The 14,071-nt window shown below is 44.7% G+C and overlaps 1 protein-coding gene across 1 annotated transcript; it reads right to left on the bottom strand.

The window, feature by feature from the left end:
- Positions 1-1,267: 1,267 nt before the first annotated feature.
- Positions 1,268-3,746, bottom strand: DYNLL1 (dynein light chain LC8-type 1). The gene is made up of 3 exons (XM_047828863.1): positions 3,594-3,746; positions 3,257-3,394; positions 1,268-1,693 (listed from the first exon to the last, which is right to left on the bottom strand). Exons 2-3 carry the CDS (start codon positions 3,386-3,388, stop codon positions 1,556-1,558), a joined length of 270 nt encoding a protein of 89 aa, XP_047684819.1. The 5' UTR covers positions 3,389-3,394; positions 3,594-3,746; the 3' UTR covers positions 1,268-1,555.
- Positions 3,747-14,071: the final 10,325 nt, after the last annotated feature.

The raw sequence follows: 14,071 nt of genomic DNA, 5'->3' as shown, positions 1-14,071 counted from the left end.
AAAAATGAACTATGGGAACATCTTCAGTCTGTTTATATAAATACAAACCTAAATCAACTCAGTTGTATTGTTCCACAGAACCTCATCCTTCTTCCCTGCAGCAAGCAGGGGGAAAATCCTCCCATTTTAACTACTGTAATAAACAGGAAAAATAATGGTTTGCCTCTTTACCCTGAAACTTTCCCAATCCTAACATAGCTCAATTTCACTACAATTCCTAAAACCCCAAGTTCTGGTAATAATAATCTCCCAAAGATATTACAACCTAATGCTATTCTTAAGCTGGAGTCCTCTCAACTCTATCCTCCCCTTCTGTGCTAGCAACAGCTCAGCTGCTCAGAAATCCTAATTGCATCTCACAGATCCAAAGTAAAATAAAAAGCCTGACTTCACGTGAACACTGAAAAGTAATATAGGGAAACCAAAAAGCCAGGACTTTCCTTGCAGCTTCCCAAGATGAGTGTGGGTTGTTTCAGCCTCCAGCGTATTTCCTTTATACCTACAAAAGTCATCTGCTATATTTGTTTTTCTTCATAGAAACGACTTAAGCCTTCTTAAAATTGATAGCAGGAAACCTTTAATGAAAGTTACTTATCCACAGCTTTAATTGGGTCTTTTAATGAAAGCCTCAATTCACATTTAATTGTTAATGGGGTTTCTAAGTACAGCTAGTTAAAGCACAGCACAGCAGGCTTACACGTTTAAATTCCTGCAAAGACTTTATTAGAATCACATGGACGGCTGCTGCTCAGAAACTTTCATTTTCCTTTTTAAGACCACTTTTAATCTTGAGTGTCCTTTTGGGACAAGGCAGGAAAAGGCCCGGGGTGGGGGGGGGGGGCGCAGATAGCCCACACCCCAGAGAATTTCTCATTAGCTCAACTTTGTAATTGGCTTATTTTACAGCCATAGAAAGCTTTGGTGAAGTTCTACACATTCATTCATCACCTCCCAAGGCCCAAGGTCCAGAACATTCTACATCTTTTAACAAAATGAGCACTTAAGGATAATATTTATCAGATTAGCCATAATATTTAATCCGAAAGTTTCTCTGCCATGTATTTCTCAACATGCACTTCTGAGTAGTAGGTCTTCCATGCAGAACAGCTGCAGGATGAGAGAGATGAAAGACTCAAGAGCACGAGGAACAGGCCAGTCTATTAAATCCCACAGAAACCAACTTCGAAGACTGACTCCCACTAACCTAGTCAAGATCAAGTGATGGGCCATCTTCAAACCTAGATTTGAACAAATCGTAACTAACACACACTTCTCCAACAGATTTATTTTTGAAAGGAATGGATTTTGAGGAGGAAAAACATGGGGTAGAGATATGGAATAGAAAATAAATACAAATGTAAGCTGTTTTGCTAATTGTTTTATAACCACAACAAATTCGTACAGAGAATCCCCTGTACAAAACAACACAATAAAGGTTCAAAGATCGAGGTGTTCCCCTAGGCAAGGCTGAAGATTTCAGTCTCTGGTATTTGGAATTTAGGCTGCAGTCCTTGTTTTTGGATGGATCACTGGGTGTGTGACACAGTCCATGCGATTAACCAGATTTGAACAGAAGAATGGCCACTTGGCCCAGGTAGAAGTAGATGAAGTGTTTGGTTTCATGTGTCACATAACTACCGAAGTTCCTCCCCACGATGCAGTGCCAGGTGGGGTTGTACTTCTTGTCAAACTCCTGGTGGGGGGGGAGAGGGAGGAAGAAAAAGAGAACACTAGAATTTCAGTGCTAAACCAGAGGTCAGAGTTTGCCTCCTAGATAAGTAGAGCCTGTAGGGGCAGAAAGGAGGAACGTTAGCATCTGCAAATTCTTAGCATGAAAGAATGTTCCCCAGCTCCAAGTCGCCTACATAGTGCATTAATGCAAACATACTTGCAGTCTGAGCTAAGCTGAGAATGGGGGTTGGGGAGGTAAAAGGCAGAAAGGGCAGCCTCAAAGGGCACTTTGTTTTCATGGTAATTTCACCTCCGTATCTTTTATGATATTGTTAATTAACAGCAGGTGATAACAGTTTCAGTCTATCAAGTCATGTGTAAACACAACAAGTCAAAATTATCCTACTGTAGATCATGCACCACAAAATCCAAAATGGTCACTATTTAGCCGAAAATACCCCATTCCTTAGCGCACTCCAGTATCAATGAAAACAAAAAGATGTCCAAAAGGGCAAAGCCTCAATTAACATCTAAACCACTGTGTGAAAATTTGAAAGGGGCACAGCAATCCACTGTTCCTACAGAAAGAATGCTAGCAGCAGAATCCGACAGCCACCTGGTCAGATTTTGTCCTTAATTGTAATTTCAGTAGCCCTCTCTTCCACATCTATCCTGATGATGCCCATCTACCACCTGGTACACAAGGACAGCAAATTGCAGAAACAACTTTCCCTGTTTTCCTCACCCAAAGGGGCTCTGAGGACCAAAACGCCGGTGATGATTTCTTCACTTAGGCGACTGTAGGGCAGGGATCAAAGCTAACCTTTCTCTATAAAATTCTTACAAGTCTCTGTGATGAGTTACACAAAAGTCGGCTCTTATACAGTGTATGCAGCATGAACATCTTTCAGACCTATTGGTATAACATTCTTACAAGCTAGATGAACGCACTGCTGCGTTGGTCAAAAAAGGTATTTCTGTTCCATCTGAAGTCTTTCATCTCCCTATTCTCAACTGGGAACCCTCCCACGGCTTAGGCTGCCAGCTTCCTTCCCTTCCAGAAAACACAGCTCGGAGAAATTGGCAGTCCTGCCAGCTTTCTACAGAATGCTATTTACCAAGCCCTCACCCCAGCCCCCTAACCACCACCACCACCCACTTTCCCTCAACTGCCGACTAAACTCCCCACCGAAAGGCTGGCAACATCTCCCTCCGGCCCGGCTGGAAACACCCACGCAGCACCCCCCCGCCCCTCCGGAACACCCAGATGGATCCTCCGCGCAGGAATCCTGCAGAAGGGGGAATCGCTGCTCCATGATCCTAGAAACCGTTGCTAGGTGGCGCTTTCCCCCCGCGGAGCTGGGTAATAAAAAAACTTCAGGAGCCGAGGGTCTGGTCTTCTCATCAGGAGCGCAAAATTCATCTGCGTCCTTTCTGGAATCCTCTACACCCGAGCTGCCCTGCGTGCCTCCAAGGACCTCTGCCAAGCGCCCTGGGGACGCAGCATCGGGGAGAAGGACTAAGTTGTGATTCGCCCCAGCTGTGCGCAAACGGCTCGAGCCCCCCACCCGCACCCCGTCCTCACCTTCTTAATATGGGCCGCAATGTCCTTCTCTATGTTGTATTTCTCCAACGCCTGAGTCGCACACTCCACCGAGTCCTGTTGCATCTCCTCCGACATGTCGGCGTTTTTGATCACGGCCTTTCGGTCACACATGGTTACCTGGGGGGGGCGAGGCCCCGGCAAGGGGTAAGAAGTTGGGGTGCAGGTTGTGCCTGAGGCGCCAGCTCCCCCAGCCCGCTCCTCCCGCCCCCCACCCCACTTCTCAGAAAGCGCGGGCCGCGCGGACCGAACGGCGGGAGAAGTCTGTCGGGGGATGTAACCAGGCGAAGAAGCCGACCGCAGCCCCCGAGTCCCTCACCGAGGAGCAGGGGGTGGCCAACTGCAACGGTCTCCTGGGGGAGGGGCTGGCGACGCTCACAGCCGGCTGAAGCTACCGTCGCTACCGAAGCCGTGGCGCATCTAAGGAGCCCCACGCCAGCCGCCGCCGCCTAGTGCCTAGGCCCCGCCCTGCTCCCGCCGGCCCCGCCCCCCATCGAACGTCCCCATTGGCTTGACGCAGCCCCCAGGACTCTCCCATTGGCCCATGACCTCAATGGTTCCCTCAGGATCTTTCTCCTGCATTTTGTTGCGGACCACAATGCATCTCTCGCGGCGTCGGTTGCCCCGGCAATGGGCTGCACGCGGTGAGGCCCACACACCCCGAAGGTGGAGCTGGGGCAGGGTCGTAAGGACCACCCAGAGACCAGAGGGGTGCGAGGAGACTTTGTGCCCAAGCCGGGAGAAGTGCCTTCAAATTTTCGAAGTTTGTCCCAAATTTGCGAAGGTGTTCTCGAATATCTTGGGAAGTTGGGTGTCCTACGTACGTCTCACCTCCACCCCAGGTCCCAAGGATTTGGGGATTCTGACTGAGGTAGCCAGTCCCTTCACTGGAAGTGTATCTCTGAAGCAGGGCCGGCTTTATGAGCAAGTGACCAGTGCAGTCGCAGAAGAGGGGCCCCAGGGTTTGGTTTAATGCTCTACTCTCGAATTCTTGAAATTATTGATTTTTTTTTTTTTTTAACAAGGGATCCCACATTTTCATTTTGCAGTAGGTCCTGCAAATTCTATAGCCGTTCCTCTTCTGAAATTTGGGGTAGTGGGCCAAGGGAAGTGGGGAGGTCTTCAGGAATGGGAGAGGGTTTCTTCATCCTGCTGGGCAATGGAGACTTCCTTTAAGGGGCTAGGGGGCCATCTGGGTGGATTTGGGAGTGCTGATCCCAGGTGTGTGTGTCTAGGGTGGGGCTTCTTGCTTTGATGAGGCAGTCTTTCCTGTGTGGGAGTTTCTTGGTTGAGGATTTTCTCCAGGGCGGAGGTGCCCAAATGGATAGAAAGGCATCCCTCAGAGGTATTTTCCTCTGGCTTTGGGAGACCAACCACTATGTGGTTAAAAAAGCTAGATCTTGGGGGGTTGGGGAACAGGGTCAGATCTGGATTTAAATCCCAGCGTTGTTATTTACTAGCTGTTTGAATGTCAGTTTTCTTATCTGTGAAGGGGGACTAAATATAAAAGGAAACCACTTCATAGGCATGTTGGGAATATTGAAGGAACTAATAATGCCTTTGAAGTTCTTCAACACAATGTGTGACATGTACTAGGTGCTCAATGAATCTTATCAAAGACTATCAGCTGATGGAACTGTCCCAAGAGTCAAGCAAGATTTTGACCAACCCTTAAATGCCTATGATGTGTTTTTGAACTTCCATAAGCAAGTTACCAGACTCATCATGCAACCAGAAGTTTTCTGTTTACATTTCTGCGTTTTTCTTCTTGACCACTCACTCTCATTAACCCAGAACCCCTTAAAACAATTGGACCTGACAGGCACATAACTCCAAAGAGAAACAGATGGGAATAATGAGCGCCTCAGGTATCACATGTGCGTATCAATTAAGTAAAATTAAGAGGCTTTTCCAAGTTCCAGGTTTCCAATGGAGGGATTATGAGTCTCAGGAGTTAAAATAATTCTGTATGGTGTTGCTCCTGAGGAAGAAGTTGGGCTGGAAATAGGGGTGAGGCTGGGTTGCTGCTTCTACCTGACTTGGGTGCATGATTCAGAGCTGTGGAATCTCATGATGCCAGAACCTGTATCTGTCTTGGGGGCCTATATATATATATATATATATATATATACACACACACACACACACTTCTTATATATTTTTTCAAATATATGTATTTATCTCTCTGATCTATGGCTTGGCCAGCTTCTGTTTGAACAGAAGGAGCTGAGAGTAAAGTATATGCCATAATAATAGCAACTGTTTATTGAATGGTTGTTTATCACCAAGTGCTTTCATTCATTCAGTTATTCCTCACAACAGCTGGACCTAGGACCCCTTTCCTCCTGTTTTCCTTTTTGCTTTTTTTTTTTTTTTTAATATTTATTTTTGAGAGCGAGAGAGAGTACAAGCTGGGGAGGGGCAGAGAGATAGGGAGACACAGAATCTGAAACAGGCTCTGGGCTCTGAGCTGTCAGCACAGGAGCCCCATGCGGGGCTCAAACCCACGGACCGTGAGATCATGACCTGAGCCGAAGTCGGACGCTTCGCTGACTGAGCCACCCAGGCACCCCCCTCTTTGCTCATTTAGATTACAGCCCAAATGCCACCTTCCCTGACATCCCATCTCTACCTGCCCTCTACCACCACGCTTCAGTGACTTTCTACAATGCTTATTTTTACTCCATTGTACTTGTTGCATTTATTCCTTCAGAAGAATTATCTCATGTATTTATTTGCTTGGTTATTGTCTCTCCATCCCTGTCTTGTTCACTGCTGTATCTTCAGCATCTCATTCAATGTCTGCATTGAATATATAGTATGTATTGAATTAAATATGTGTGGAATTAAAATTACCAGGTCTTATATCCCCATTTAATAGATTAGGAAGTTGATTTTCTCAAGGTCACATTGTTAATAAGTTCTAGGTCTGGATGACCTAAAATCCATTCTCTTAACTTCAGTGTTATTATAGTTAGCTGAGTAGACAATCTGCCTTTTTCTTATTTATAACTTTAAAGATAAGGAGTTTGAAATGGGATAATGTTAAAATTTTATTTTTTAAGTTTATTTTTTTATTTTGAGAAAGAGAGAGGAAGAGAGAGAATCCCAAATAGGCTCCACACTGTCAGCAAGGAGTCTGACTAGGGGCTCAATCCCACAAACCATAAGATCATGACCTGAGCCTAAATCAAGAGCCGGACACTTAACCGACTGAGTCACACAGGTGTTCCTAAAGTTTTCTAACAGAGAGTAGGATTTTCTTTAATAAATGCCTATAACTTTCCCTCCATTTGTGGCACCTGCCTTCCCTAGCATCTCCTGTGTTTGTACCACTCATCTCAACCAGCTCTTGACTCTAATTATTTTAAATTGGAAAGTAGGGTACTACCAGAGACCCTTGCCTTCCTGGGCTATGCTTAACCCCTAGAAACTCCTAGGTTTCTAGGAACCAAAAACCTTGCTGCCTTTTTCATTCCTTTAGCACTTACTTTTGCAGAGTTATTTCTTATTTCCTATCTATTCATCCCACAGTGAGGTATCCCCTAATTATCAGAGAAATGTACTGTGCAGTAAGGATGCTTCAAATATGTACCTAGAATCAGTTACACTCCCATCCTCAAGGAGCTTCTAGTCAATAGTAACCTAAACTTTCTAGTATCATAGGTTTGGGGTTTGAAGGGACTTCAGAATGCAGGGGCCCAGCCACTCTTAGTGAGGTGAGGTAGGTGGGAGTGGTAGGAACTATGACAAATAGAAAAACCCTTTCAAAGGTGTGAGGCAGATACTGTCATTTGGGAATGCTGCCCCAGTGATGCTAAATCTTCTGATTTTCAAGAGAGATCAGAGATCTGGATTATTTTTGTGATAAATATTGTTTTTAGTGTACCTGGGTGGCTCAGTCAGTTGAGCGTCCCACTCTTGATTTTGGCTCAGGTCATAATCCCAGGGTCATGGGATCGAGCTCCACTTTGGGCTCCAGGCTCAGCATGAGCCTGCTTAGGAGTCAGTCTCTCTCTCTCTCTCTCTCTCTCCCCCCCTCCCCCTTTCCCTCACTCGTGCTCTCTCTCCCTAAAATAAAATTTTAAAAAATATTTTAAAAAAATTTTTTTTATATTTTTTGGGCTCTATACTGACAGCATGGAGCCTGCTTGGGATTCATTCTCTCTCTCACTCTGCCCATTCCCTGCTCACTCTCTCTCAAAATATACATTAAAAAATAAAATACAGTGCAGTCTAGATATGGCCTATGGTCCTCTCATCTAGTTGAATACTCTCTTTTTGTATTCAGGAGACTCAGAGAAGGTATAATATATAAACATATAGTCTTTGTCTAGAATTCCTGACACAGAGCTCTAAATACCCTTAGAATTTTCTGAGTGATAAGAGCATCTTTTGTTATTCATAACGAGCCCCTATTAACTACTGATACCTGAGTTGATGCCAATGAGGTGACTCTTTGTGAGGAGGGTGCTGGATAGCTTCAAATATCTAGATAGCTAGCCACAAGAGGAACCAACCCTGTTATTAGAGGTTTGAAACTTTCTGTTCCCACCCCAATCATGTCCCCTTCCCCGACCCTCCCCATCTCCTCACCTGGGAAGGGAGAGGGGCTGGAGATTACACTGAATCTCCAGTGTCCATGTTATATAATGAGATCTCCATAAAAGCTCCAAAACCTTGAAGTGCTGTGAGGGTGGTGCCCCTGGAGAGGGCGTGGAAATCTGCAATACCCCCACCCCCAATATGCTTCTCCTCCATTTGGCTGTTCCTGTAAGCAGAGTGCTTTCTTGAATTTTGTGAGTTGTTCTAGAGATGTATCACACCTGAGGAAGCTGTCATGGGAATCCCCAAATTTTTAGTCTCCTGGGTGAAGTGAAGGTAGCCTGGGAAGCCCATGCGCAGGGACATCTGAAGTGGGGGCAGTCTTATGGGACTGAGCCCTTAGCCTGTGGGGTCTGTGCTAACTCTGGGAGTCAGTGTCAGAATTGAATTGTTGGACACCCAGTTGATGTTGGAGAATTGAAGAATTGGTATGGAAAAATAAGTACTTAGTGTTGGGGGTGAGGGGAAAAACAGGGTCAGGAAAAAAGATACTACAGAAGTAAAGGGACCTGCTCATGATTACATAGCGAGCTACTTATGGAACCTGGTCTGATTCCAAATCTGGTATTCTGTCACATCATACAGACTGGCTTGTCCTTGGGTGCTGGGGATTTTATATTTTCTGGGAGTGAGTGGAGTGTGGTGTATGCCTGCTAATTGGCACATAATGTTTGCTAAATGAATGCTGAATAAATGAATGGATATAGCACCAAAATGCCTACACTTAGAGCCCCACAAAGATGATATCTGGTGTAGTTTTGATTGGCAGCAGGAAGGAGACAACTCATTATAGCAGAGACTCAACAAACCACATTCTTGTTTGATCCGAACCATCTGATCAGATTTAGAAGGCCTGAGAATAGGTCATTTCCAGGGTCCTCTGGAAGTTCAGATGACACCAGAGTAAAACCACTATGACACCACCAAATAGAAACCTCAGAGAAGTTTCCGAAATCATCCTTCATGATTTTTGCCAAACCTGCACCCTACCTCTACTACTATTTATTCCATATTTTTCTTTAATTAAACTTTTATTTTCTTAAATAAGTATGTTTTAAAAGGCAAATGTATGTTATGACCATAAATGGAAAACTAGTCTCATTTGTTATAAATGGAAGGTAAGTAACTATAAAATAAATATTTGAATATCAAACATTTTGTCCTCATATTGCTTAACTGATCTTGGAGACCACTAGTGATATGGTCCCACACTTGGGATGTGCTGCCCTAGTGGAGGAGGGTTCTTAGAAGGGGCCCATGGTTGGGTTTTACAATCCCCCTAGAATTATGCACAAAATGTGTGTTGTGCTCATAGGCATTTTCCAGCGAGAGGATGTATAGTTTCCATCAGATGCATGAAGGGATTTAGAACCCAAGGAAGATAAAGAACAACTGCCCTAGAATAACCCAAACTCCTGGAATGAATGTCACAATTCCCTCACCAGATCCCACTGAATTGGCCTACCTGGCGTTCCAGAGCTTCACCAGCCTGGGCAACTCACTCTACTCCACTTCTAGGTGCTAAATTTGCTTGAAAAACCTTCTAAACCTGAAAACATGCATTTTCTATTCCTACCATGGGAAATCACAATTAGCAGGAGGCAAAATTTCTAAAAATATAGGCTTTGGGATCAGACAGATCTGCCTAGGAAAAACCTAAGTTGTGCATCCTCCTACAAGTTAGTTAACCTCTAGAGGGGCACATTCCCGATTTTTAAATGGAGTTAATACCTTCATGATAAGGTGGTGGTAAGGATTGTATTAAATAATTCATACAGAGGTAGCTCAGTCAGTTAAGTGTTCAACTCTTGACTCTTGATTTCAGGTCATGATCTCATGGTTGGTGAGATCAAGCCCCTAGTCAGGCTCTGCAGACAGCGTGGAGCCTGCTTGTGATTCTCTCCCTCTCTCCCTTCCCCTTCCCTGGTCATGCTTGCTTGCTCTCTCTCCCCCTCTAAATAAACATTTAAATAAATAAATAAATAAATAAATAAATAAAGTGTCTAAAGACCTAACCAAGGTCCAAAAAAAAAAATAAATAAAAAACAAAAACAAAAACAAAAAAAGGTAGCTATTGCTGTTGTGTGTTGAGACCCTACTATATGCCAGGCATTTGGGACACATTGTCTCACTGAGTTTTCACAACTCTATGACAAGGATATCAAGAACTGCTGGTCTCTCCATTACACATAGGAGGAAAGAGGGTCAGAGAGGTGAGCCCTCCCTTGCCAGAGGTCACCCTGCTCAGAAATGAAAGAGCTGGGTCTGACTCCACAGTCACATATGGTAGATGGAACCTCTGAGCTGTCCCACCTCCCCAGACAAAATGAGCTGATGGGTGTTCCTGGAGACTTTTAAGCATCCCTGGCTCCTGGCAGAAGCCCCCTACATATATGTTGGATGGATGGATGGATGGATGGATGGAAGGGATGGATATTTCAAACTGATTCAGCATTGCTTCCTCTCACACTTGACCCTAGATTGATCCTTGACTGTCTTGATCTTCTCTGGAAAAACTACCTTTGTATTTTAGCCACCACTTTCCCAGGCCTTCAGAAAGCCCTTTGGGATTGTTCATAAGCAGGTTGGGGGATTCCTTGCAGGGCTTGGAGCTCTACCCTCACACAAACAGGCTAGAAAGGGTGACTCCCTGCTCCACCTCCACTCGCCACTGGTCCAGGATTACGCCATCCCCAGTCCTGTGCAGCAATTACTTTCCGAGGTTTTCTGGGACCTCAAGCCCTTTCTTGGATCAGTTCTGTCACCAACCTAGCAGCCCTAGCCCTCCCTACCTGAAAGGATATGTGAGATATGGCCTTGCAGCCCCCAGAGTTGATTCAAGGACTCCTGCCCAGAAAGGATGGGCTTCATGGGAGAGTGCATAAGGCCTAGATTTGAACCCAGAAGCTTCTTCTCCATGGAGAAGGGCTGGCACTAGCCTGGGGCTGGCAGGGGAACTGAGCTTTAGAGCCAAGTACTGTACTGCAGTGCAGGGAGAGTGAGGCCATGCAGGCTAGGACAACTCAGGGAAGAAAAATCTCCTCTCTGGCCAATAGCCAAGCCTTGACTGAGTGGACAGACCCCTCTGAAGGCTTACTGCTCAGTCTCCTGTCCATGGTGGCAGCAGATAAATTCAGGAACATCCAGCCAGAGAAGCCTAGTAGCCCACCTCAACTTCCTCTACCCTTTCTAAGGTGTGTAATCTTAGGTAAGTCCACCTGTCTGAGCTTCGGTTTTCTCATTTGTAAAATGGGGATTGCAATAGTCCTTGTTTCTTAGAAACAATTTGGAGATTGAGATGGTGTGTGTAAAGTATACAGTGCAAGACTTGGCACACGGCAGAAGTCAACAATGCCAGCTACCAATTATCATTGTTACCCTAAACCAGGATTTTTCCACTAACATTTTGGACCAGAAAGTTTTTTGTTAGGGGGCCATCCTGTGCATTGGAGGATGTTATCAGCATCCATAGCCTCTACCTACTGGATGCCAAGTGCACTGCATACCCACTGTCAACCAAAAATGTCTGTAGACAGCACCAAATGTCCCCTGGTGGGTGACACGGCCCCAGTTGAGAACTATTGTTCTAAACAATCTAGACTGAGTCCAAATGTCACAAATCCCAAACTCACAGCCCCATGTAAACACAAGGCAGGTAGGCCTACTACGGATGAAAGGATGAGACATCTAACAATTACAGAACAGGTTCCCTCCAGAGAACACTAAGAAGCTGGACCTAGGTTTGCTCTAGGAGCTAACAGCCCCCTCTGACTCACTAGTGACCTCAGTGTTACTCTTTAATTCTATGCAAAGTGGCCTGAGTTAAATCTCAATTATTCTAGGGCCCAGACAAAGGGACAGGTAGCTGGTATCTGATTTCTGGCATCTGCATTCTTTTTCACTGACTGGGAGAAAAGTTGATTCTCCAGAACTCAAGAGTTCATTCAGACCTTCATTCCTGACTGCTGAGAGATTTTTGAAAGAACTAGATGTCAGTCATTGTTCAGGGTGCTGAGGATTATGATATTGTGATTTATAATGAGAAAAATATCTATATAATATATAAATTATATATATATGTATATTTTTACATATATAAATAAATAATATATAAATATATATTTCAACCAGGTTCCTGGCTCACAGCTCCCAAAATCTTGGAATTTCCTGAGCAGTTACAGAAATGGCAGTAGCTTTTTTTTTCTTTTTAAACAAATCTCAGCTATTCTGTCATTTTATTTGTAAATAATCAGTTTGCATCTCTATGGCAGCATTTTTGTCATGACATTTGGTCTCTAGTCTCAGTTCCTGAAATGGGTGAAATGGGTGTCTTGTTATCATAATAACTCCTTCTCTACTGTTTATGTTAATAAAGTGACTTTTGGAAAGTACTTAAGGAGAATTGATTGCCAGTGGAGCCAACCACGTGATCAGAAGGTTGGAACTTTCAGCTCCACTCTGACCTCCAGGGGAGCGGTGAGGGGCTGGAAGTTGAGTTCAATCACTAATGGGCAGTGATTTAGTCAATCATGCCTATGTTATGAAGCCTCCATAAAACCCTAGAAGGACAGGGTTTGGAGAGTTTCTGGGTTGGTGAACACGTGGAGATGCGGAGAGAATGGCATGCCGGGAGAGGGCATGGAAGCTCTGAGCCCTCTCCCCATACCTTGCCCTATGTGTCTCATCCATCTGGCTGTTCCCGAGTTATATCCTTTCATAATAAACTGGTGATCTAGTAAATAAAATGTTTCTCTGGTTTTTGCGAGTTGCTTGAGCAAATTAATCAAACCCAAGGAGAGGGGCGTGGAAATCTCTGATTTATAGCCAGTTAGTCAGAAGTACAGGTAACAACCTGGGCTTGAGACTGGCTTCTGAAGTGGGGTGGGTGCGGCAGTCTTAGAGGACTGAGCCCTTAACCTGTTGGTTCTAATGCTATCTCCAAGTAGATAGTGTCAGAATTGAGTTGAACTACAGAACATCCAGCTGGTGTCCAGAGAATTGCTTGTTGGTGTGAGGGAAAACATCCTCCCCATATATAGTGATTGGTGACCAGAACCCTATTAGGAATGTACAAGAGAACAAAATGGACAAAGTCCCTTCTTCATGGAACTTATATTCTAACAGGAGAATAAAGATAATAAACAAGCAAAAATACATCATACCCTGATAAGTGCAATGGATGATAATATAGTAGAACAAGAGAACCAAGGGTGACAGGATGAGGAGTCTTATTTTATTTATTTATTTATTTATTTATTTATTTATTTATTTTAATGTTGTTTTTTTTTTTTCTGAGACAGAGAGAGACAGAGCATGAGTGGGGGAGGGGCAGAGAGAAAGGGAGACACAGAATCCAAAGCAGGCTCCAGGCTCTGAGCTGTCAGCACAGAGCCTGACGCGGGGCTCGAACTTGGGAACAGTGAGATCATAACCTCAGCCAAAGTCGGATGCTCAACCGACTGAGCCACCCAGGCGCCCCAGGAGTCTTATTTTAATAAATTTTTTTTTTTTTTAACGTTTATTTATTTTTGGGACAGAGAGAGACGACAGAGCATGAATGGGGGAGGGGCAGAGAGAGAGGGAGACACAGAATTGGAAACAGGCTCCAGGCTCTGAGCCATCAGCCCAGAGCCTGACGCGGGGCTCGAACTCACGGACCGCAAGATCGTGACCTGGCTGAAGCCGGACGCTTAACCGACTGCGCCACCCAGGCGCCCCAGCAGGAGTCTTATTTTAAATAGAGGTTTCTGGGAAGGACTCTCTGATAAGGTGCAATTTGAGCCAAGATTTGATGACCTGACTACTGGGTGGAGGATAGAGTGTACAGAAGCCAGTGGAGGCAGAGAGGCCAGGCATCAGATGGCTTTAAACAGGCAGAAGTTAGGATGAGAGGTGGTTGACTTCTGGATGTATTCTGAGGGTGGAGCTGACAGATTTGCTGATTAATTGAATGCAAGGTGTGAGGGAAGAGAGGAGTCAAGCATGACTCTAAGACTTGTGGCTTAAGCAACCAGAAGAATAGATTGGGTTGGGGAAGGCTGGCCAAATCAGGAACAAAAAGCTGTTTTGGCCATGTTAAGTTTGAGATGCCTATTAGACATTCCAAGTGGAGAGTTGGATAAGTAAGTAGTTGGATATATAAGTGGAGAGTTGGATAAATAAGTAGTTGGATATATAAGTTCTGGGAAGAGA

Source organism: Prionailurus viverrinus, chromosome D3, assembly GCF_022837055.1.
Source record: "Prionailurus viverrinus isolate Anna chromosome D3, UM_Priviv_1.0, whole genome shotgun sequence".
In the NCBI taxonomy this organism is placed as follows: domain Eukaryota; kingdom Metazoa; phylum Chordata; class Mammalia; order Carnivora; family Felidae; genus Prionailurus; species Prionailurus viverrinus.
The sequence above is the reverse complement of the archived record's forward strand: the minus strand, read 5'-3'. Positions and strand labels throughout refer to the sequence as shown.